Raw genomic sequence first — 23,484 nt, 5'->3', positions numbered from 1 at the left:
GAGTGGTCCCACCGAAAACGGCTTGCCACTTGTCGAAATGATGTGAGCGACTCTGTAGCTTGCTCGAATTGCAGATTGCGTACTGTTTTCTCCGCTCCCATTCACCTGAAAATTATAAACGCATTACAGAACACGAACTATGTTGCATATTTTGATACTCTCTGTATTACGACCCCGTTTTTAAACTTACGTCTCCTGGTATGTCGTTCTTAAGCCTGGCTACCAGTTCTCTGCGTGCAACGCCTTCTACCTGATCGTAGTGCGCTGCGTGAAGACGTGTATAATGTAGTTGTATATTGTACCTGTTCACAGAATTAAATACTTTATGACATACAAGACACTGCGGACGACCATCCCTCTCAAGGAATAGAAAGGTACTCTCCAATAGAGGTACAGGGATTCCGCGGCTAGTCATAGCTGTCACTGAACACGGATATTGCGTCAGTTGCGGCTGCATGGGGCCAGGGGGCAGTGAGTTCGCTTTCCCCCTCCACGCGGGCTCCGAGCTGCAGCAGTGAACGCTCCGGAGCGCTCCGGCTCCCTGTTGCTCGGTTGGAACAGCCTGGTGTAGAGGATATTGAGGAAGTGAAATTGATAAGGACTCTCATGTATCATGACGACCAAGTGATTCTCGATATTTATGTACATATTTGACAATGGGAACTGACTAAACTTTGTAAGACAACTGTTGTTATGGCCTTCAGTGTGAAGACTGATTTGATGCAGCCCTCCACGCTAAACTACCTGTACCAGTCTCTTCATCGCTGCATGATTACTGCAGTTTACATCCATTTGAATCCGTTTACTGTAGGCAAACCCCTTTCTTCCTCTATAGTTTTTAGCCCTTGAACGTCTCCCCTATTACCTAATAAACTGGTCTTAGATGCGGGCAAGATGTGTCATAAAAATCTTTTTTCCTCCTCGTTCAATTCAGTACCTCTTCACTAATCATCCGACCTGCCCATCTACTCTTCTGCAATCTCCTGTAAAACATTTCAAAAGCCTCTGTTCTCCTTTTACCTTTACTTTATCTTGCACATTCACTTCCATATGACATCACACTCAAGACAAATAGTCACAGAAAAAGAATGTTCAAAAAATTAAATTTATGACTATAGACTCAGTGTTTTTGACACAACAGCAACATATTGTTAGCACAATATTTGAAAAGAACATAAAACAAAAACATGATTTACCTTTTTATATGAAGGTGAGAATGGGGAAAGAAACGGAAGCGATTGGTGAGAATTCGTGACTTCCGACAGCGCAGGGCATTGTGGTAATGCAGTGGCAAAAGTAGAAAATTTGTGTCGGAACTCGAACCCGCATTTACTGCTGCTCGTGAGCGGCTGCATTAACCGCTTTTTTTCATTTTGTTCGTTGTATTTGGTCGTAGCGGACGTCACATGACATCCATTGAAGTTCGCTCGTTGTTGATCCTTACAATCAGTTTTTTATTACTGAGACCAACCAGGTCTCTGGCCAAACTAACCGCTTCGGCCATCCGGACACGGTCCCCGAGCAACTCAGATTTTCAACTGTTCGCGGTAATGCAGTCTCCCTCGTCCACTTACCCCTACTTGCAAATTATTGATCCCTTGGGAGTTAGGACGATATCAGTGCATCCGCAATGAAATAAATCAAGCAGTCGTCACACTTTTTTAGAAATAATACTTTTGAGTACTGTGCGGCAGAACAGACACCACTCAAACATATGATTTTACTTTTTATTGTTTCTAAATTATATTTAACCTTGCTGTTCTTGGACCTAAAGTCACTATCTGGAAGAACTTCTGCTTCGCCTTGTCCTTCCTCCATTTGCCAGAGTGTCATCTCCTCATAAGCTCCTCTCGTATTACGCATACTTCACCTTATCGATGAACTGATATCCAGATATCTATTTTGTACCGTAATTCCAGTAACACGTCTAGTAATAAAGCGGCATAGAAATTGTCCAAAATGGCAATGAGCAGAACTAAGAAGAAATGAGGAGTACCTCCATGATTCCCTGCGAAAACTTGTAGATACCATCACATTATGAAATTGGGGAACAGTGTTAGTAACGTGGGACTGTGGGTGAATATGTATTTCCGTTCCAACACAGTCAAGGAGCTGCAGCACAGGACAGTCTGTCTCACCCAATTTTTGAAGAGAGAGGAAAAAAAAAAACAATGGAAAATCAATCTACCACAAGGCGTACTGTGAGACTTCATACGTCATAGGGCGAATTATCATTCATCGAGAAACAAGACGTGACTTCGTCAGTCCAAAATGATAGCTTACGGAGAGTAAGGTTCACAAAATTGTATATTGAGGCAGTATCTATATTCAAAGAAATTGATATTCAGCAGAAAATGTTACGCTTCTGTCGTGATGCTTCCAGATCGTCTGGAAATCGTTCCAGTCGATAGCACTGACAACTTCGCATGCTGAATGAACATGGGGCCCCACTTAGTAAGGTCAATTATTCACATGCCAATGCAAGTTCAAAAGAGGTGTAGAACCATGTGTAGATACAACACCATCCATTTTTCTCTCGCAGATTGTTTACGTTTACGATCACTACATTTCTCGTACTGCGAAACTATTCATGTCAGTTTTAGACCGTTCCCTGACAGTTCAACACAAACTTATAGACCATTCCTGCGCAGAAGATCACTTTTCTTTCAACTGGAGATTTATTTACTGTGCACGGTAAATCGGCATATGCCAAGATCTTCGTTGTCGGTGAGGTGGTACACACTTTGAAGTCTTTCACAATTAGGCATTGAGCAAAGCATAAACTCTGTGCTGCAGCTCGCTCGTGGAAAATGAATAATTTTTAGATCCCGACAGTGGACGCGAAAGTTTTAAACTGTGCAGCGATATTCCGTAAACGTTGTTCTGATCACCGAATCACAGTCACAGCCACGTATCACGGAACACAAAATTAGTAAATCGTATAATGGAGCTTAGTGCATCGGCAGGTCGGTGAAGATACAATCGAGACAGTGTAATGACCCCTCGAATTCGACCCTCAGTTTCATCCATGATGTAAGCTGAGTCTAGGAGGAAAAGAAGAGAAGACTGAAATTCAAGTGTCCATCGATAATGTCTTCATTAGAGACGGAGAATACCCTCGGGCTGAAAAACGATATGATAGGTAATCGGCGGTGTCCTTTTCAAAGGGCTTTGAGGTCCCAACGGTACCGACCGACCATCGCCAGTGGTTGAAGTGAAAATTGCAATCGGAAATGGATCTACATCTGCATGATTACTCTACAATTCACATTTAAGTGCTTGGCAGAGGGTTCATCGAACCACAATCATATTATCCCCCTACCATTCTACTCCCGAACAGCGCGCGGGAAAAACAAAACACCTACACCTTTCTTTTCGAGCTCTGATTTCTCTTATTTTATTTTGATGATCATTCCTACCTATGTTGGTTGGGCTCAACAAAATATTTTCGCATTCGGAAGAGAAAGTTGGTGACTGAAATTTCGTAAATAGATCTCGCCGCGACGAAAAACTCTTTGCTTTAATAACTTCCATCCCAACTCACTTATCATATGTGCCACACTCTCTCCCCTATTACGTGATAATAGAAAACAAGCTGCCCTTTTTTGCACCCTTTCGATGTTCTCCGTCAATCCCACCTGGTAAGGATCCTACACCGCGCAGTAATATTCTAACATAGGACGAACGAGTGTAGTGTAAGCTGTCTCTTTAGTGGACTTGTTGCATCTTCTGAGTGTCCTGCCGATGAAACGCAACCTTCGGCTCGCCTTCCCCACAATATTATCTATGTGGTCTTTCCAACTGAAGTTGTTCGTAATTCTTACACACAGGTCTTAGTTGAATTGACAGCCTTGAGAATTGTACTATTTATCGAGTAATCGAATTCCAACGGATTTCTTTCGGAACTCATGTGGATCACCTCACACTTTTCGTTATTTAGCGTCAACTGCCACATGCCATACCACACAGCAATCTTTTCTAAATCGCTTTGCAACTGATACTGGTCTTCGGATGACCTTACTAGACGGTAATTTACAGCATCATCTGAGACCAACCTAAGGGAACTGCTCAGATTGTCACCCAGGTCATTTATATAGATCAGGAACAGCAGAGGTCCCAGGACGCTTCCCTGGGGAACACCTGATATCACTTCAGTTTTACTCGATGATTTGCCGTCTATTACTACGAACTGCTACCTTCGTGACAGGAAATCACGAATCCAGTCGCACAACTGAGACGATACCCCATAGGCCCGCAGCTTGATTAGAAGTCGCTTGTGAGGAACGGTGTCAAAAGCTTTCCGGAAATCTAGAAATACGGAATCAACTTCAGATCCCCTGTCGATAGCGGCCATTACTTCGTGCGAATAAAGAGCTAGCTGCGTTGCACAAGAACGATGTTTTCCGATACCATGCTGATCACGTATCAATAGATCGTTCCCTTCTAGGTGATTCATAATGTTTGAATACAGTATATGCTCCAAAACCCTACTGCAAACCGACGTCAATGATAAAGGTCTGTAGTTCGATGGATGTTTCGGGCAACACTGTTTTCGTACATTTAACTGTAGCCATCTCAAAATCTAGCACTACAGTTTCTGGTGAACACCTAGGCGTCGTATTATTCAATCCAGAAAATTTTTGCATTTTGACTTTTATCAGGCAGCAGGCAAATAAAATAGAAAATACCTTCTTTTCTTCCTCTGTGCTTCCACTGTCAAAGTGGATGGTGTACAGTTGTCTGAACTGTTTCGAAATTTGGTGAGGAACAGACAGATCGTCAATTTTCAAAAAACTATTACCTTCAGTTAATTTCAAAATCTTTTCGCTCAGTTGAATCTTCGAACTAATGCAAGAGTTCTGTGTCGTCCCAATAGTTTCCCTTCTAAATTAATTGTGGCCCTTCCTGGTTAAGTTTCGAAACCATGGCTGTATGGAGTATTTATTTATTTGTATTTTTTGCAGTCAGTTGCTTTCATTTGTTTTATGTTTAATTTAACACTCTGTAATGCGTTTCGAACCTATTCTGCCAGTCTTGAGGAGTTTATTGTTATTTAAGATTAAATTGTCTTTAAATTATTATAAAACTTTTATTTACTTTTCGCTGCTGGAGTGATTGTTTGGGTATTTGGAGGAGGGGCAGTGGTTGGCCAGAAATTGAAGTGCATTCAAGACTTCTGCTCGTGTGGAGCTGTATTTCGTTGTCTATGATGATTGACACCACAGCCTGTATAGGATGCAGATACTTTTGCATCAGATGTTATGGTGCGAAAATTATGTGAAACACATTTTTGATACGACAGTTGTTCACTTACGGTTCGGGCTTGCCAAAGGCTCTTTGCAGCATTGGTACAGTGGCGGAACTGTTGTGTAGAATTACACTATTGCACTATTTATTTTGACACTGTTTTTTTTTCTTTCTGACGTAAGTCACTGTACAAATTTTTCTACGTAGATATAAACACTGTACAGTCATACAATATGGCAGCCTGGCCGCGCTGGATTAGCCTAGCGGTCTAAGGGTCTGCAGTCATAGGATGTGCGGCTGGTCCCGGCGGAGGTTCGAGTCCTCCCTCGGGCATGGGTGTGTTTGTCCTTATGATAATTTATGTTAAGTAGTGTGTAAGCTTAGAGACTGATGACCTTAGCAGTTAAGTTCCATAAGATTTCACACACATTTGAACATTTTGGCAGCCTGCAATGGGTATCGACTATCGTATTTTACAGCGATATTCGCGATACTGAGAGTATTGTAGTCATTTGTTTCGCTCTGGCACACCTTAAATCTATTGCCTCAGAACTGGCTTAAAACTACTGGAAAATTTTGAGTTTTTGACACTGGTTATCTCATAAAAATATTATCTCCGCGTTTTGTATTGTGAATGAAATTTCCACTTTTTCCACGATATCCATTGTTTTACTTTTTCCGATTGTGTGCAAAATTTCAAAGGATATGATACTTCGATTTTCAAAGAGTGATCTGTGTATTTAATGTTTGTTGCTATTACTGATTTGTTACATTTACCCTGTCTGTAGCAATCTACATGTTCTTTAAATCGAGTTTTTTATCGATTTTATATTACAAATTTCCTACTTAAGTTCTTGTTGGTGCTGAAGCTGATTATTACATCGGTGTTTTTGAATAGCCTTCCTAATTTTTCAGACTTTACACCAAGAACCGGCATCTTTTAAAAACTGTTGTGGGTGCTGTCTGTGCAGTTTGATGTTGTTTGTTCAGTTTAATTTTTATTTGTTGTGACATCGTATTAATGAGTCGAGTATCATATCCATTGTTTATTGCAGTACGTTTTATGATTTCTGTATCTGTTTGAAGTTCTGTATTTTGAAGTGTACATTTGTGGCCTCTGCATAGCACTGGTCTATATGCAGATTTCTTGTGAGAGATGGGCTGTGTGGAGGATTTGCGATACTGGTGTCTGCACGAGTAGATTTTCTGTAAACGCTGAAAGATACCTTTTAGTTCTGTTTTGATATTTTCATGTCAGTAAAAGATGTGTTGCTGCTCTCTTCACGCTCAAGAGTGAACTAGGTGCTTTTATGCAGGCTACTGAATATATTAAAAAGGTGTGTTACTTCATTATCTGTGCCAACAAATAGAATGAATTTGTCATTTACATTTATTTTATAGAACTTAACTTTGCTTGTAATCCTATCTTTTAGTGTCGATATTTTATACTCCTTAAATATTTCTGCTGTTAGGCCACTAAGAGGGTTTCCTATTGCTTACTCTTGGATCTGCTTGAAATTTTTTTTTTTGTTTAAAGAAAAATAATTATATGAAAATAGTGAAGAAAGTGCATCTAAAAGCTCTATTACTTCCAGTCAGCTCAGTGTGTTGCTTTCCAATAGTTTCTTTCTTATTACTTCAACTGTTTCCCCGTGGAGTGGCCGTTTGTGTTGTCCGCATCATTTCATAATCATCATTCGTGACATTGGCAGAATTGGGCTGTGAAAAAACTGGGACTTTGTACGTGCGCTAATGACCACGCAATTGAGCGCCCCACAAACCAAACATGATCATCATCAACTATTTCATCTACAGGCACACTACTGTACAAATGGAGAATGTCTAGGGATAAATATGTAACTTGAGGAGATATAGTCAGGTCATTAACACTGTTGCTAAGTTCATAGCTCTTCTTTATGGAATTTGATTTTTCAAATGTGTGTTTATCAACAATTAAGTCATTTACTTGTTTCAATAATTTGTAATTGGGATTATTAGCTAATTTCACAGTAGGCCTGATTGGTGTATTGGCCTTAATAGTTTTTGGTTGTGCATTGAGTCTAGGGGCTGAGGGAGTTATCAATAAGCCCCCTTACTGCATTTTTAGTGAAGAGGAAGCTACCGTTGTTGAGGTATTTTCTTAATTTAGCCTGGCACTGCGGTGTGTGGTCAGCCTGGACTTCATGTATGTAGTTATTTGCAAGGAATTCTAGTGCATTTAGTATACAATCATTCTTAAACATTAGTACCGTTGTGCAACCTTTATTAGATTTTACTACCAGAGCATCATGGTTTTACAGTTTGCTGTTGGCGGATTTAACTACATTTATTTCAACATTTCTTTTTGTTGCTTTAGCAGCTGTTTGTTTTTGTATAATTTTATTACATTCTCATCCACATAGATACTCCACAATCCACAGTACGGTACTTGGCGGAAGGTACTCTGTACCACTACTACTCATTTCCTTTTCTGTTCCGCTCAGAAACAGAGCAATGGAAGACAGTCTATTTGCCTCGTCTTTGTCGTCCTTCCCTCAATGTATGCTGGCGGCAGCTGAGTCGTGTGGCAGTCAGCTTCAAATGCCGGTTCGCTAAATTTTCTCAACAGTGTTTCTCGAAAATAACGTCGCCCTCCCGCCATGGATTCCCATTTGAGTTCCCGAAGCATCTCCGCAACACTTACGTGTTGTTCGAACCTACAAGCAACAAATCTATCTTCCTTCAATCCGACGTGCTACAGATCCCAAACATGCGAACAGTACTCAAGCATAGGTCGCACCAGCGTCCTATACGCTGTCTCCTTTATATGTGAACTACTCTTTCCTAAAATTCTAAGAAACCGAAGTTGACCATTCGCCTCCCCTACCATTGTTCTCACAAGCTCGTTCCATTTCACATCACTTTGCAACGTTACGCCCAGATATGTAAACGATTTGACGGTGTCAAGCAGGGCACTTGTAATACTACAGGGTGACAATTATTGAATTATATGAAATAAAATCGTCATAACTTCTGAACGGTTTTTCACTAGGACGTCCAGACTGTACGGTTGGTAGCGGGGCATGATGGGAATTAGTACGTGAATATGGTTTGGTTTAGAGACGGAGCTTACTTGCATTTGGGTGGGTTCGTCAAAAAGCAAAATTGGAGCATCTGGAGGACTGAGTATCTGCATTTCGCGATCAAGAAGTCTCTTCGCTCTCAACGGGTGACTGTGTGGTGTGTGCAACGGCCAGTCACGGAATAATCAGTGTGATATTCTTTGATGGCACGTTGACTACCGAACGGTCCCCATTATCCAAAATGACCCTGATTTCGACAAGATGTGGCACATGCAAGAATGAGCTCGGTCCCACGGAAGCAGTAGAGTGTCCGATGTCCTGAAGGAGCGCTTTGGAGACTGCATTCTGGCTCTGGGGTGCCCAGAGGCCACTGGCATGGGCCTCTATTCTCCGGATCTGATCACATGCGACTCCTTTTTGTGGGGCTGTATTAAAGACAAGGTGTACAGCAATAACTCCAAACCATTTCTGAGCTGATACAACCGTTGAGGAGTTCATCGATGGCATCGATATTCCGATACTCCAGCAGGTCATGCAGAATTCCGCCATTAGTATGCGCCACATCATCGTCAATGAAGGCAGGCATGTGGAACGTGTTATAACCTAAAACTGAATATGTGTAGTGACACTTACATGTTGTTAAAATGTGTGTGCGTGCCCTAGTTTGTAACTAATTTACGTTTTTTTTTTTCGTGTAGCCTAATAATTGTCACCCTTTGCTGTTTCTACTCATCAGCATTTAGAGCTACTTGCCAGTCCTCACACCAACTACAAATTTTGTCCTAGTCGTCTTGTATCTTCCTGCAGTTACGCAACTTCGACACCTTACCGTACACCACAGCGTCATTAACAGACATTCGCAGACTGCTGACCCGCCAAATCATTTACGTGCACAGCGAACAACAGTGGTCCTCTCACATTTCCCTAGGGCACTTCTGACGATATTCTTGTCTCTAATGAACACTCGCCATCGAGGGCATCATACTGAGTTCTGTTAGTTAAGAAGTCTTCAAAGACACACGCATATCTGTGAACATTTCCCATATGCTCGCACATCCGTTAACAGCCTGCAATGTGACATCGTGTCAGAAGCTTTCTGGAAATATAGAAATATGGAATCTGCCTGTTGCCCTCCATTAGGCTTTAGGCCTACTACTGTTTGTTCAGCGCTGTTAAATTTTGTAAAATCAACAGCTAGCTTCAGTGAGCATTGGTGTGTCTTCCGTTGTTGTGATTGTTGTTTGGATTTGAATTATGCTTCATATCCTTATTTAACAGTATTATTTCAGTCTGACTAAACTCTAGGTTAGTTGTAATTACAACTCTTAAAACAAATAAAAGTGACTGGTAGCAGAAAATACAAATGAATACACTACTGCTCATTAAAATTGCTATACCAAGACGAAATGCAGATAATAAGCAGGTATTCATTGGACAAATATATTATACTAGAACTGACATGTGATTATATTTTCACGCAATTTGGGTGCATAGATCCTGAGATATCAGTACCCAAGACAATCACCTCTGGCCATAATAACGGCCTTGATACGCCAAGGCATTGAGTCAAACAGAGCTTGGCTGGCGTGTACAGCTACAGCTGCCCATGAAGCTTCAATACGAGACCACAGTTCATCAAGAGTACGGACTGGCGTATTGTGACGAGCCAGTTGCTCGGCCACCATTGACCAGACGTTTTCAATTGGTGAGAGATCTGGAGAATGTGCTGGCCAGGGAAGCAGTCGAACATTATCTGTATGCAGAAAGGTCCGTACAGGAACTGCAACATGCGGTAGTGCATTATCCTGCTGAAATGTAGGGTTTCGCAGGGATCGAATGAAGGGTAGAGCCACGGGTCGTAACTCATCTGAAATGTAACGTCCACTGTTCAAACTGTCAATGCGAACAAGAGATGAGCGAGACGTGTAACCAATGGCACCCCATACCATCAAACCGGGTGATACGCTAGTATGGCGATGACGAATACACGCTTCCAATGTGCGTTCACAGCGATGTCGCCCAACACGGATGCGACCATCATGATGCTGTAAACAGAACCAGTATTCATCCGAAAAAATGACGTTTTGCCATTCGTGCACCCAGGTTCGTTGTTGAGTACACCATCGCAGGCGCTCCTGTCTGTGATGCAGCGTCAAGGGTAACCGTAGCCATAGTCTCCGAGCTGATAGTCCATGCTGCTCCAAACGTCGTCGAATTGTTCGTGCAGATGGTTGTTGTCTTGCAAACGTCCCCATCTGTTGACTCAGGGATCAAGACGTGGCCGCACGATCCGTTACAGCCAAGCAATTAAGATGCCTGTCATCTTGACTGCTAGTGATAAGAGGCCGTTCGGATCCAGCACGGCGTTCCGTATTACCCTCCTGAACCCACGGATTCCATATTGTGCTAACAGTCATTGGATTTTGACCAACGCGAGCAGCTATGTCGCGGTACGATAAACCGCAATCGCGATAGGCTGCAATCCGACATTTATCAAAGTCGGAAACGTGATGGTACGCATATCTCCTCTTTACACGAGGCATCATAACAATATTTTACCAGTCAACGCCGGTGAACTGCTGTTTGTTTATGAGAAATCGGTTGGAAACTTTTTCATGTCAGCACTTTGTAGGTGTCGCCATCGGCGCCAACCTTGTGTGAATGCTCTGAAAAGCTAATCGCTTGCGTATCACAGCATCGTCTATGTGTCGGTTGAATCTCGCGTCTGGAGGACGTCATCTTCGTGGTGTAGCAATTTTAATGGCCAGTAGTGTATTTAAAGCTTCTCTCCTTCCTTTAAACGATGCAGTCTTGAAGTTCTCATAATTTGTCGTATTCTCGACGTAATCTAAACGATGTTCTTTCAAAGCTCTTTAAAAATTTGGAAGATAGGCACTGCCTTTTCTATGTGGACTCTATTCCTGCAGTTACGCATTCGTTTCTTAACCTGCACATCTGCTTCGTCAAGAGAGTAACAGTGTGACTGTTCAGCCATGATTATGTCACTTGCATTTTTTGAACGTCCTCGGAATTTACTCTGTTCGTAATTCATACACGGTCAGCTCAGATATTCAGCACGTTTTCTGTACGTCCGGTAGTGATGACCATCCTTAAGAAGACACGGCGTCCTTTTCGTTGTTACAGTTACTTCCATTACCCGCAGTGTACACAGCTCAAGAGCTTAGGCCTATCCTGAGATACTTGACAGAAACAAAGGCAGTCGGCGAGAATACTGCCTGGGCAGTGACAATACATCCACTACTGGTGAACGGCTGGGGTGGCTGGGAAACCTATAGTGTTAAACTGTTCGGCCTTACGTCTAACGGTACCTGCAGCACCTACAAAAGAACCAAAAACACCGCTATCGTAAAGCCCACTTAACCTCCAACACTACGCTCGGTCGCTCCGGGCGCTGCCTCGTGGCCACTGATGTCACCCGCTGCCACGTAACTCCCTGCTGGTCTCAGCGCCGGCTGCTGAACAGGCCTCAACCCCCACTGTGCCGCGATTGTCACAAATTAAACGCATATAAGTTTCCATTTGGAGGCTGCGGTGACTGCACTGTTACGTCAGGCGCTCGTTTCTAATTTTTTTTTTCCTCGCCAGCCATCTGTCGCTGAAGTGGTCATAATGCCATGCCTGTCTGCTTATTAAAAAGGCAAGGGTTGTTTTCAGACACATGATAACGACGCTTAGATTTCAGTAAGGATTGTACCGTCTGATTTGCGTGGGTCGAGAAGAAGAACTACACGGTTTACTATGTTTCAAAGGAATTTGAAATGGAAGGAGCACATAAAGACTGTAGTAGGGAAGGCGAATGGTCGATTTCAGTGTACTGGGGAAATTTTAGGAAAGTGTGGTTCATCTGTAAAACAGACCACGTTTAGAACACAAGTGCGAGCCTTTCTTGATTACTGCTCTAGTGTTTGACATCCCCACCAGATCGGATTTAAGGAAGACACCAGAGCAATACAGAGGCATACTGCTAGATCCGTTACCCATAAGTTCAGTCCATTGGCTAGTATTACGGAGGTGCTCCCTGAATTCAAATGGAAAACCCTGGAGGGAAGACGACGTTCTCCAAACGCAACATTGTTCGGAAAATTTAGGGAACCAGCATTTGAAGCTGACTGTAGAAGATTTTACTTGCTGGCAACATACATTTCGTGTAAGACCAACGAAGATAAAATAAGACAAATTAGGGCCCGTACGGAGACATACAGTCGCTTTGTTCTCGCCCTATTTGCTAGTGAAACAAGAAAGAAATAACCTATAGTGGTACGTGGTACCCTCCGCCATGCATCGTACAGTGACTTTCGGGGTATGTACACTGTGTGATTGAAAATATCCGGACATCCCCAAAAACATACGTTTTTCATATTAGGTGCATTGTGTTGCCATCTACTGCCAGGTACTCGAGATGAGCGACCTCAGTAGCCATTAGACATTGTGAGAGAGCAGAATGGGGCGCTCCGGGGAACCCACGGACTTCGAACGTGGTCAAGTGATTGGATGTCACTTGTGTCATACGTCTATACGCGAGATTTCCACACTCCAACACATCCCTAGATCCACTGTTTCCGATGTGATACTGAAGTGGAAACATGAAGAATACGTACAGTACAGAAGCGTACAGGCCGACCTCGTCTGTTGACTGACAGAGGCCGCCAATAGTTGAAGAGCGTCGTAATGTATAATAGGCAGACATCTATCCAGACCATCACGCAGGAATTACGGACTGTGTAAGCATCAACTTCAAGTACCATGACAGTTAGGCGGGAGGTGAGAAAACTTGGATTTCATGGTCAAGCGGCCGCTCATAAGCCACACATCACCCCGGTAAATGCCAAACGACTTCTCGCTCGGTGTAAGGAGCGTAAACATTGGAGGATTGAACAGTGGAAATACATTGTGCAGAGTGACGAATCACGGTACACAATGTGGCGATCCGATGGCAGGGTGTGGATATGGTGAACGCCCGGTCAACGTCATCTGCCATCGTGTGTAGTGTCAACAGTGAAATTCGGATGCGGTGGTGTTCTGGTGTGGTCGTGTTTTTCAAGGAGGGGGCTTGCACCCCTTGTTGTTTTACGTGGCACTATCACAACACAGGCGTACATTGATGTTTTAAGGTTTAAAGTACCTTCCTGCTCCCCACTGTTGAAGAGCAATTCGGAGTTGGCGATTGCATCTTTCAACACGATCGAGCACCTGTTGATAATGCGTGGCCTGTGTCGGAGTGGTTACACGTCACACCGTGGCCTGCACACAGTCCTGACTTGAATGCTATAGAACATTACTGGGATGTTTTGGAACGCCGATCTCGTGCCAGACTTCACCGACCGACATTGATACCTCTCCTCAGTGCAGCACTCCGTGAAGAATGGGCTGCCATTCCACAAGAAACCTTCCAGCACCTGAAAACGAATGGCTGCGAGAGTGGAAGCTGTCATCAAGGCCAAGGGTGGGGCCAATACCATACTGAAACCCAGCATTACCGATGGAGGGCGTCACGAACATGTAAGTCATTTTGTACCAGGTGAACTTTTGTTCAGATAGAGTATGCAGATGTAGATTAATTCTGCCAATCTCGTACGGAAATAATAGAATTGAGCTTGAAATACAACTTGTCGGTTTGTCCATGCGTGGTAAAAATGCACGTACAACCAATTCACAGCGAGCAAAAGTCTGTTGCCTGTAACGTAAGATCTGATATATCCGTGATGAGGTCACGGGAGCGCCCGATCTTCAAAGGGACTTTTCTGGTGCCATTTCACGTCAGTAGGACCGTACCAAATTTCCAAATTAATTAACAGCTGTGTTGCTGCCATCTCAGAGCTCAGAGCTCGGCTGATACCGTCTATCAGACGTATAGGATAATGAAAAATCCACAATTATTAGACTGATAGCATTTATTAGACTGACAGCATTTATTTAGAAATATTCAGTGAAGAGTTATGTAGTCGACCGACTCTTGTTGTGGGCGATGAAGTAAATTACTTTATTCTGTATTGTACAATGTTGAGGTAGAAAAAACGCAAAAGGTTAAACCCTGATTCCTAGAGTAGATTTGCGTAACTGTCCGAGCAGACTGAAGCTCCAAAGAGGTCAAAATCTTTCTTTTTGTTTCTCTTAGGGCAACGACTTACTATGAGGGCACATCTCCAGACTGTTTCTCGCTCCAAGCTGCCATCGCCGCCATGGTCGTTTGCCGAGTCCGTGAGTGCGCTGCTGGATCAGCGCCTGTGCGAGAACGTGAACGAAGGAAAGTAGCTTAGTCAGAACCCAATAGCTGCTTGCAGAGTGTAGATAAAGTCGCTGCTTCCAGAGTGTCGATCTCAGCCGAACCGCGAAACGTGTTCGTATGGCTGTATTGGAAGCGTTTTGCACTCGCATAGCAAAGATACGACATCGAGTGGATAGGTGGTCCCATTTCAATGCACGCGCCACTGAAAACTGAACGTTTCTTTCAGAAAAGATGCGCATTTTTGGCAGATAAATAAAAGAACATATCTGTCAGCTGTCTGGTAAAACGGTGTGGACAGAAACCAATCATTAAGATGCTCTCAATATCAGTTACATTACAGAAAAAATAATCTGAAATAGTGGGACTTCCGGTAAATCTTTTTTTTCCTTGTTCGTCGTAGACTTCACAGATAGTTGCCGTATAAAATATGGATTAACAACAGCTTTCGACAAATTTCTCCCTGTTCTTATTGTGGCAACTACTTGGAAAATCAACCAAAAGCGAGGTTAACGGATTTTCAAGTGCTAATCGTTCGTAAGAAACGGTAGTTTCCCTATCTCAATAAAAGTGCTTTCCCTGCATGAAACGATGGTAAATTTTCTACATACCATGGAATTGTATTTCGCTTGATTTTTGAAAAATAAATGATTGATGAAATGTAACAACATTAAAGGTAAAGCTGTCATCAACCTGCAGGTTGGTTTGAATAACACCTTGCTCTGATAAACATGCTCCTTTTGGTTGTCGTGTGACATTGCGCTCATCCCATCTTTGAACTAACTAACCCAGCCAGTTAGGCTTATCGTGGATTCCCAACCATAGTGAACCTCGGCATTTTTCACATTAACATAGCAAGAGGTCATAAAAGTAGTAAATGGCAAATAAAAATTTAGGACTGAACCAGGATCGAACCTTGGAAAAATTTAAACACAGATGTAAACACTAGTTGTTTCCAAAGGTAACATGACACCCTCATATTGCACGATTTATACTGCGATTTTCACGTAAGGATGTCTAGTTCCTAAAAGTACACCTGGGCCGTGCTGACACCGGTTTATGCGTTGGTTTAAACTTTGACTGTTACTCTGCGTTTGGTTTCCCACGGTTATTGCGGTTACGCCGTGGTTCTTCCTCTTTCTGGGTGTGGCAGCAGCGGTGTGTATCGATATTCGCACCTTTTACTACCTTTGGTACGGTGCTTATAGTTCCCGGCTACCGGGTGTACGCTGAAACCTCTACCTTTGTTAACTGAATTCTTCGCCAAACTAATTTCAACTAAGTTGTTTCACCACCGACTCCCAAAAGGATGAAGTCAACGCTAGATTTTTCGACAGATTCATACCACATGGAGTGACCGCTATCGATGAAGTGCTCTACCACAGCCGATTGGGCTGTAAGAGTCGGGTGTAGCAGAGATGCTCCATCCGAAGCACTGGATTATAACAACCTGTGCTTTGCCAATGTCGCTTTTGCCTGTTGACCTGCTAATTTATGAAATTGCAATTAAATCAGTACCATTAGCTGCTGAGAGGCGTTGATATAATTCAGCGGAGAAAGCTGAAAATGTGCGCCCCGACCGGGACTCGAACCCTGGATCTTACATGGCAGACGCTCTATCCATCTCAGCCACCGAGGTCACAGAGGATAGTGCGACTGCCGGGACTTATCGCCGGAACGCTCCCCGTAAGACCCACATTCTCATCTTACAGTCCACACACTACATTCGTCGTTCTCCTGCCATTATACCCATTACTCGCGGCAGACAACCCACCGAGTACCGTAAGAGTCCAGGCAATTCGTGTCCATCCGCACTGACGAAGGTCATCAGCCTGTTAGCCTTCGACGATATGAAGAAGGCATCTGTTCTTTCAGACATGTCCGAAAGAACAGATGTCATCTTCATATTGCTAATTTATGGCCTGTGTCTTCTCTCGAATGATTCCCCATTCGTCACTTCACCGCCTATACACTTTCCGTAACACGTCACGTTCCCCCGATGGCACCAAGCAATGTTCAGCCTCGCGGTGGGCAGCGGTCGTAACGTTTTGGCTTATCAGTGTGTGTGTGTGTGTGTGTGTGTGTGTGTGTGTGTGTGTGTGTGTGTGTGTGTGTGATCTTTTCACTTGTTCGTGTACTTCACGATTTTTTCGTCAAAATAATGAGGCATGTATGTGGGGTGGGGCCTGTCAGTGATCCGGCGCCCACCCAAATCCTGCTGACTCGTGACTGGGTGTTTTCTGTTACAGGCTCGCGTTCCGGAGTCAAGCTGGCGTCCTCGGGCGGTAACGCGGCCGCGCCCTCACCCCCGGTGCTGTGGAGCTCCCGCAGAAAGCCAGGTGAGTCCAGTCTAAAAATAGCAGCTTTCACACCCGCGTCAGCCGTCCCCAGGGGCACCCTTCGTGGCCTCGCAGGTCATAATTCAGGACGTCAAAATAGATTAGTCGACAACAGCGGCGTTTCATCCGTACAGCACATGCACACCTGGTACCTTCCTCGCGCCGTCAGCGGCTCCAGCAAATTTTTCGGGGAGAATTTAAGCAGTTTAGAACTGAAAACACTAATGCAGGATTATCTGCACAGAGACGTGTAGTGCTGGAAAAACCTGTGTCTACTTTCAGATGTTTAAAGAATACATTTATCCTAATTCTACGTCATTAAGCCACATTCTACTTACTTCAGATTGGAACGATATTATTATTCACATATTACCAACTTCCTCCAAAATTGTCGACAGTACCTGCTTTCTTAACAGTGGTAAGGGAATTTGCCTAAAGGTCATTTGTTGACATACCTTTGCAGCAAACGTTAAATTGGCATAAGAATTCGTTTGAATTAAGATTAGTGATAATGCAGGTCAGGAAGCTGTGTTGTTGTGATCCTGCTTGGTCTGTCATGTGCCATTACACTCCTCTCGTCTATCAAGACGTTCTAAGGTAGCTTTTATAACATGATCAGATACTATGTCTCGAAATTAAGATCTGATGATGGTGATACCTAAACGTGTTATGAGAAATGAAAAATAAAGAAAATATATTTTCTGCCGATCAAGGCAAAAAATGGCTCTGAGAACTATGAGACTTAAGATCTGAGGTCATCAGTCCCCTAGACTTAGAACTACTTAAACCTAACTAACCTAAGGACATCACAGACATCCATGCCCGAGGCAGGATTCGAACCTGCGACCATAGCAGCAGCGCGGTTCCGGACTGAAGCGCCTACAACCGCTCGGCCACATCGGCCGGTGCCGATCAAGACAAGCGTATTCCTCAGTGCTAAATGCCGTTGCAGGCCCCATGAAAACTTCTTGGCTACTGCGCTGGTTAAGAGTTTTCTCACTGTTGTCCAAAACGAGGCCAAAGGTGAAATCTCTTTTTTTGTAGTGGTTAATCTTATCAACTTTAAAAATTATGCTGAGTTCTGTGTGCAGCGTCTCATCTTCTTAACAAGTATGACAATTACTTTCATCATTAGCTAAATATCATCCATGGCTAGAATTGACTATTATGCAGGCTATATACTATATCACCACCGTCGTAGTTTGCAGCCGCTTTCCTCCTATAATTGATCGAATCCACGAACTCTTTGATTTCTCGGCCGCGTCTTGGTTAAAGTATACCCTGCATGGCAAAATGGGGCTCTCGAGAACCTGTGCCGAAGCAGCTGTGATGCACCACAGGTTGTAGATGACGGGGGTGAACAACAGCAGCGGAAAGTATATGGGGGAATAGACGAGCAACTGGACACTAACATGAACCAAGGGGCTACCAACGGCGTCTCCTCAACGTCTATTCAGCGAACATTACTGCATATGGACCTCCTTAGCAGATGACTGGTTCATTCAGCCTTGTTGAATGTTGTTCATCGGTATCGACAGGTGGCTATGTCAGATGACTCACGTTTTATGCTTCATCTAACAGATGGCTGTTGGTGTGACCGGCGTGAAATGTCTGGAGGAGAAAGTGTTATGGCCTGGGGAATGTTTTCATGGCATTCCTTGTGTGATCTCATGATTCTGGGAGGTGCAATGAATCAGCACAAGTACACATTCATCTGGACACCGTGTACACCCCTGTATGCAGTTTGTATTTCCTAGACACGATGGCATCTACCAACAGGACAATGTAACGTGTCTCACAACTCGCAGTGTACGTGCTTGGTTCGAAGAACAACAGAATTAGTGTGCCCTCCTGTGGCCGTGAGGTTCTAGGCGCTACAGTCTGGAACCGCGTGATCGCTACGGTCGCAGGTTCGAATCCTGCCTCGGGCATGGATGTTTGTGATGTCCTTAGGTTAGTTAGGTTTAAGTAGTTCTAAGTTCTAGGGGACTGATAACCTTAGAAGTTAAGTCCAATAGTGCTCAGAGCTATTTGAACCATTTTTTGTGTCCTCCTCCCGTAGACACCAAACTCTCTTAATTTAAACATAATCAGGATAGGGCTGTTCATGCCGTAGATCCTCAACCGAGAAGCACAGTACAGCTGGACACGACACTGGAATAGGCGTGGCTCCACGTCCCTGACGGTACCTACCATAATGTTATATCTCCCTTGCCTCGTCCGTCATGCGTAATGTTGCTTCCAAGGTAGTGAAGTTCCTACACTTCGCAGTCCCCAGTTTTGCTCTTAAGTTTATCGCTAATCTTATTTTTGCTGCTCCAAGTTACCTATGAACATGATACTTATAAATAAAACTTATATATTTTAGTGTCATCTTACGGTTACATCTGGTCCGAACTGCATCCTGTTCTCAAATTTTGCGGAAACGTAGTGTAGCGATCTGATTACTCTACTGTTTGTGAAAACTGCAGTGGCAGTTACATGTGTTGTACAGTTTAGGGACATGACATTACACAAACGATTAGAGTTACGGAACTGTACTTACACTATGACCGTGAGATTTCGGTGTTGCAGTCAGTGCCTGTAAACGTCCTGGCATGGAATAAAATAAGGCCTTGTTGTGCTGCTGCGGAACACACTGCAAGTGGTTTACAGGCGCGTCGCATCCACAAAGCATCGGCACTGGAGGACCAGACGAGACGAGGTCGATGCGGGTCATGTCAGGTGAATGTGTAGCCACGGAAACAGTGGTAAGCGGCGTTCTTTGAAGAAGGCTAACATCTTCCCTGTCCCATTCGGCCTGGTATTGTCCTGAAATATGGCGCATGGAGTTGCTAGCACGAGGGGCAGTATCTTGCGCTCTCTAACCTGCCTGATGTTCCAGTTGCTATTCAAATTGACCTCAGTACTTTGGACGCGAGATCGCGTGTTTTAGCAAGCGGCGCGCAAAGAATCGTACTTGGCATTTGTCCGCTATGCAGCTCAGCAATGCAGTCTGACCAGTTGCGTTGACCACTAACACGTACGCTGCCAGTTACTTCAGGACTGATTTAAGCGACTGTCGTCCGAAAACGCATTTAGCAACTCGACACGCCAGTGAAGGCATTCACGCATCCATTGCAGTCTTAGGCGTTTGTGGTTTCTGGCCAGTGGAAGGCGACGCAATGGAATTCTTGCCACCAGCCCTCAGCATAAGATGTCGGACTGTCGACGCAGACATGTCAACGCCAGCTGCAGTGCTTAAGGTCGAGCCGACACTTTGGACGAAGCTGTTCTGTCGGTTACGATCATTTGAACAGGATGGTGGTCATCCTGCACGATAATCACACAGTGTGATCCAGTACCCTCTATACATTGATAACACACCCGCATAACTGTTGTAGAAGTGTGCCCTGTATGAGTCGCTATATCAGGGTACGATAAACCCGTTTCCCAGAAACTAATCATTCTGTCGCGTGAGAACCACTCGTATGGTTTGACGTCGACGAGGCAGACCGGTGATTGTTTGCCCGTGTCCACTTCGTCTGACGGCTCCGCTCCGACTGAGCGTGCCGTACCATTGGCGTGTCTGGTCGCACAGGAGAGGGCGCTGCTGAGCCAACGTAAAACCATCACTCTGCAATCATAATCGCTTTTCCCCCGATTTTGCACTGACTCGGACCGTTCCCCCTGTGTGTTGCTACTTTCACAAAGCAGACGTGTACTTTCACAGAAGCTACTACCGCTCGGCCTACTGTAATGCGCAGAAGCTCGTCGAAATCAGTTTGTCGTAGGAGCTGGCCTCTCCCGGTAATTGCATGGTTCCAGGTGTGACACTAACTCGACCCGACCCCGTCCTGTATGTGTGGCGAGAAACAGTGGCAATAGGATCACGCCGTGCTTGCCACTGTGTTGAAACAATGGGGGCAGGAGACATTTTAGGAATCAGAGGGGCTCGTGACTTCTGCGGATTATGGCAGTACCAGATAATTCCCGCCGAGTGTGCTGTGAGAGGCGAGATAAGCGGTTGGCCGGTGTCTTCTCGGGAACTGTCAACACAGCAGACCCACCCCAACTGGGTATACGCTTTTTACTGCCTCCATCCACCCACTAGAGGGAGAAGGGGGAGTCTTCGTTTTCGGAGGGATCGTTACGACAGTGTCTAGTTAGAGGAAATGGCTGCAAAACATGTGGAGCCGAAGAGGGGCCGAATATTTTCGTGTGTGTGTGTGTGTGTGTGTGTGTGTGTGTGTGTGTGTGTGTGTCCCTTTCCGTGGGCCACTAGACTCTATAAAGTCCTGTAAAAGAGAGAGGGCTACCACAGAAATGTAGGCTGACGGCCGATATAAGGGAAAGTTAGAGAAGCGTTACTCCGTGGCAAAGACAGCACTTCTGTTTTATCACGGCCCGACTTATACAGAATATAACGAAGTTCTGAACTGTGGCAGCGTCAAACTGGAGCAGGAAGCTATTCTCTCGGCTGTGTAGATGTGAGTGACGCAGTAAATACCCTAATGGACGTTCTAGATCGTGTTGCGGGATGGTTATTATTTCAAAAAGAGGGATCATTTCAAATTAGGTCACAAGTTAGTACAGTATTCCATGCGCTTGGTGATATAATAATACCGTGAATGCGAAAGAACACAGTTAAGCGCAAGGAGAGTTTTGTAGCTTAACTGCGGTGCAAATGTGTGTCGGAAACTTCTTCGCCCTTTTAAACAAAGCTTACATCAACTGAGAAGCCATGTAACAAAGGAATGTAAATGAAATAACTAGCTGTGTGTGAACTGTGTTATCATCATTTGTGAATACAACTCAATGCTGGACACTCTTAGTTGTTAAAATCATACGTGCTGCGAGCAGGGTGCTGTTGCAAGGTGGCAAAATCACGTTTACAGGCTTTACTGTCCGACAAGGAAACAGTTTACCGCCGATATTTCTTAATTTATGCATCGCCAGGTGTTAAAGAGAACGGAGAAGGCAAGCAACTATGGGTGAGAAAATGAATAACAGTTCATATTCTTTAAATCTTTGAATATACTGTAATATAAGATTTATTTGTTCAAGACACTTCGTGTATTACATTAGGCTCGTGTATGTGTGTCGATATTGTCGTAAAGTGTCACATATCTTTAAAAAATAATCTTTGTACAACTATGAACTCTCGCTGAAGTTCTGTGAACTATCTGTTTAGTATTAAGTTACATGCGATGGCCTAGGAAGCCGAAGGCTGCTCCATAATAAACTCTTAAAATATAAATATTATTTTGGAACAATAATATTTGTGTTCAAGTTTTTAATATAACATTTTGCTCCTCCAAGAACCGACGGAATATTCCATAAATATAATAACAGTTGTTTTATTGAAGTTCCATATATGCTGTCGACTTATTATTTTTACATGAAAACGAAAATAGCTCCAGATCTTGTTGTATAAATTCTATACTACTAAATACGAATATCGCTTCGTGAAAAACCAAAGTAAAGGCATTTCGTGACGAAGACCAATTCGCTTAACAATCTTATTTCGGAATAAACCGCTCGCAAGATTCTCGCGGTTCACGTGCATTAGTAATGACATCTGTTGTTTCGCATGCAGAGACATTGAGAAAAATGACTGAGAACATAAAATTTTTTACGGAACAGTCATTAGAAATATTAAAACGGAAATAAGCAGAGGAAACAATGATGAAATGCTACATTGACTCCCAGAAGTGATATCTAAACAGTCTTGGGAAGAAAGAACATATACAAACGTCTGAAATGAGATTCGTAAGAACTCTTACAGGTGTAACGCGATTTCACACACACAGAAACGAAGATGCCAGAAGATAATTCCATACGACATCAGTTAATGATGATAGCAAGACAGCAGCGTACCTGCTGTCGTGATTGGTCCAGTTTTGTGTTGCCACGCTAAATTGAAGTTCCTCAAAAAATATATATATCACTTTAAAAATTCCTTTTCTGAAGGTAACTCTAGAGACTTGTTACGTGTCCTTCAAACAAGGGTACCTGTCTGTCATCTTGGTGAAAATTAATAATTGTGAGTTGAGAGGGACAACAACGAAATTAATACTAGCTAATAATGGTCCATACGTAACGAAAAACTTTGTGTAATTTCCATCTTTACGTCATCTCAGAGAAACATAGGAAACCGTTATGCAAACTATAACACTTATTAATTAGTAACTTATTCAGTAAATTTAGTGTATCGGTGTGGGTAATGCACGCTACCAGAATAGAAAAGCGGAAGGATACGTGAAAATAATAGAATTGTTAATACAGAGAGTACACGATAAGGTTTGATTGAGTGAATGTAACTGAAAAAATCGTCTTGATCTGATGTAAGTTTGTCACCACCACAATAGCAGTTCTTGAAGGAAACTGAGTACATACTCTATCACCGTAGGAAATACTTCCGTAGGCGAAGTCTGTATATGCGGCTCTGGCGATGTGTTAGTTTCGAACTCGCTTGCGCTGCGCTCTGATGTGTAAACTCGCTGAACTCCCGATGTCGATAGTCGATGATGGAAGGTAGAGGTCGAGACTGAATCTCACACCGTCTGGGAGGATGCCAGGTGCCATCCTACAAGGTGTCGGGTAGATGACT

General features: G+C 43.6%; 1 protein-coding gene across 1 annotated transcript in view; it reads left to right on the top strand.

The window, feature by feature from the left end:
* The window catches only part of LOC126336656 (dual 3',5'-cyclic-AMP and -GMP phosphodiesterase 11-like), a 2,376,149-nt gene that overhangs the window by 1,176,277 nt on the left and 1,176,388 nt on the right, over positions 1-23,484 (top strand). Inside the window, exon 4 of the mRNA XM_050000585.1 lies at positions 16,803-16,892. Coding sequence (XP_049856542.1) covers positions 16,803-16,892 — 90 coding nt within the window. The remainder of the gene's footprint in view (positions 1-16,802; positions 16,893-23,484) is intronic.

Source organism: Schistocerca gregaria, chromosome 2, assembly GCF_023897955.1.
Source record: "Schistocerca gregaria isolate iqSchGreg1 chromosome 2, iqSchGreg1.2, whole genome shotgun sequence".
In the NCBI taxonomy this organism is placed as follows: Eukaryota; Metazoa; Arthropoda; class Insecta; order Orthoptera; family Acrididae; genus Schistocerca; species Schistocerca gregaria.
The sequence above is the reverse complement of the archived record's forward strand: the minus strand, read 5'-3'. Positions and strand labels throughout refer to the sequence as shown.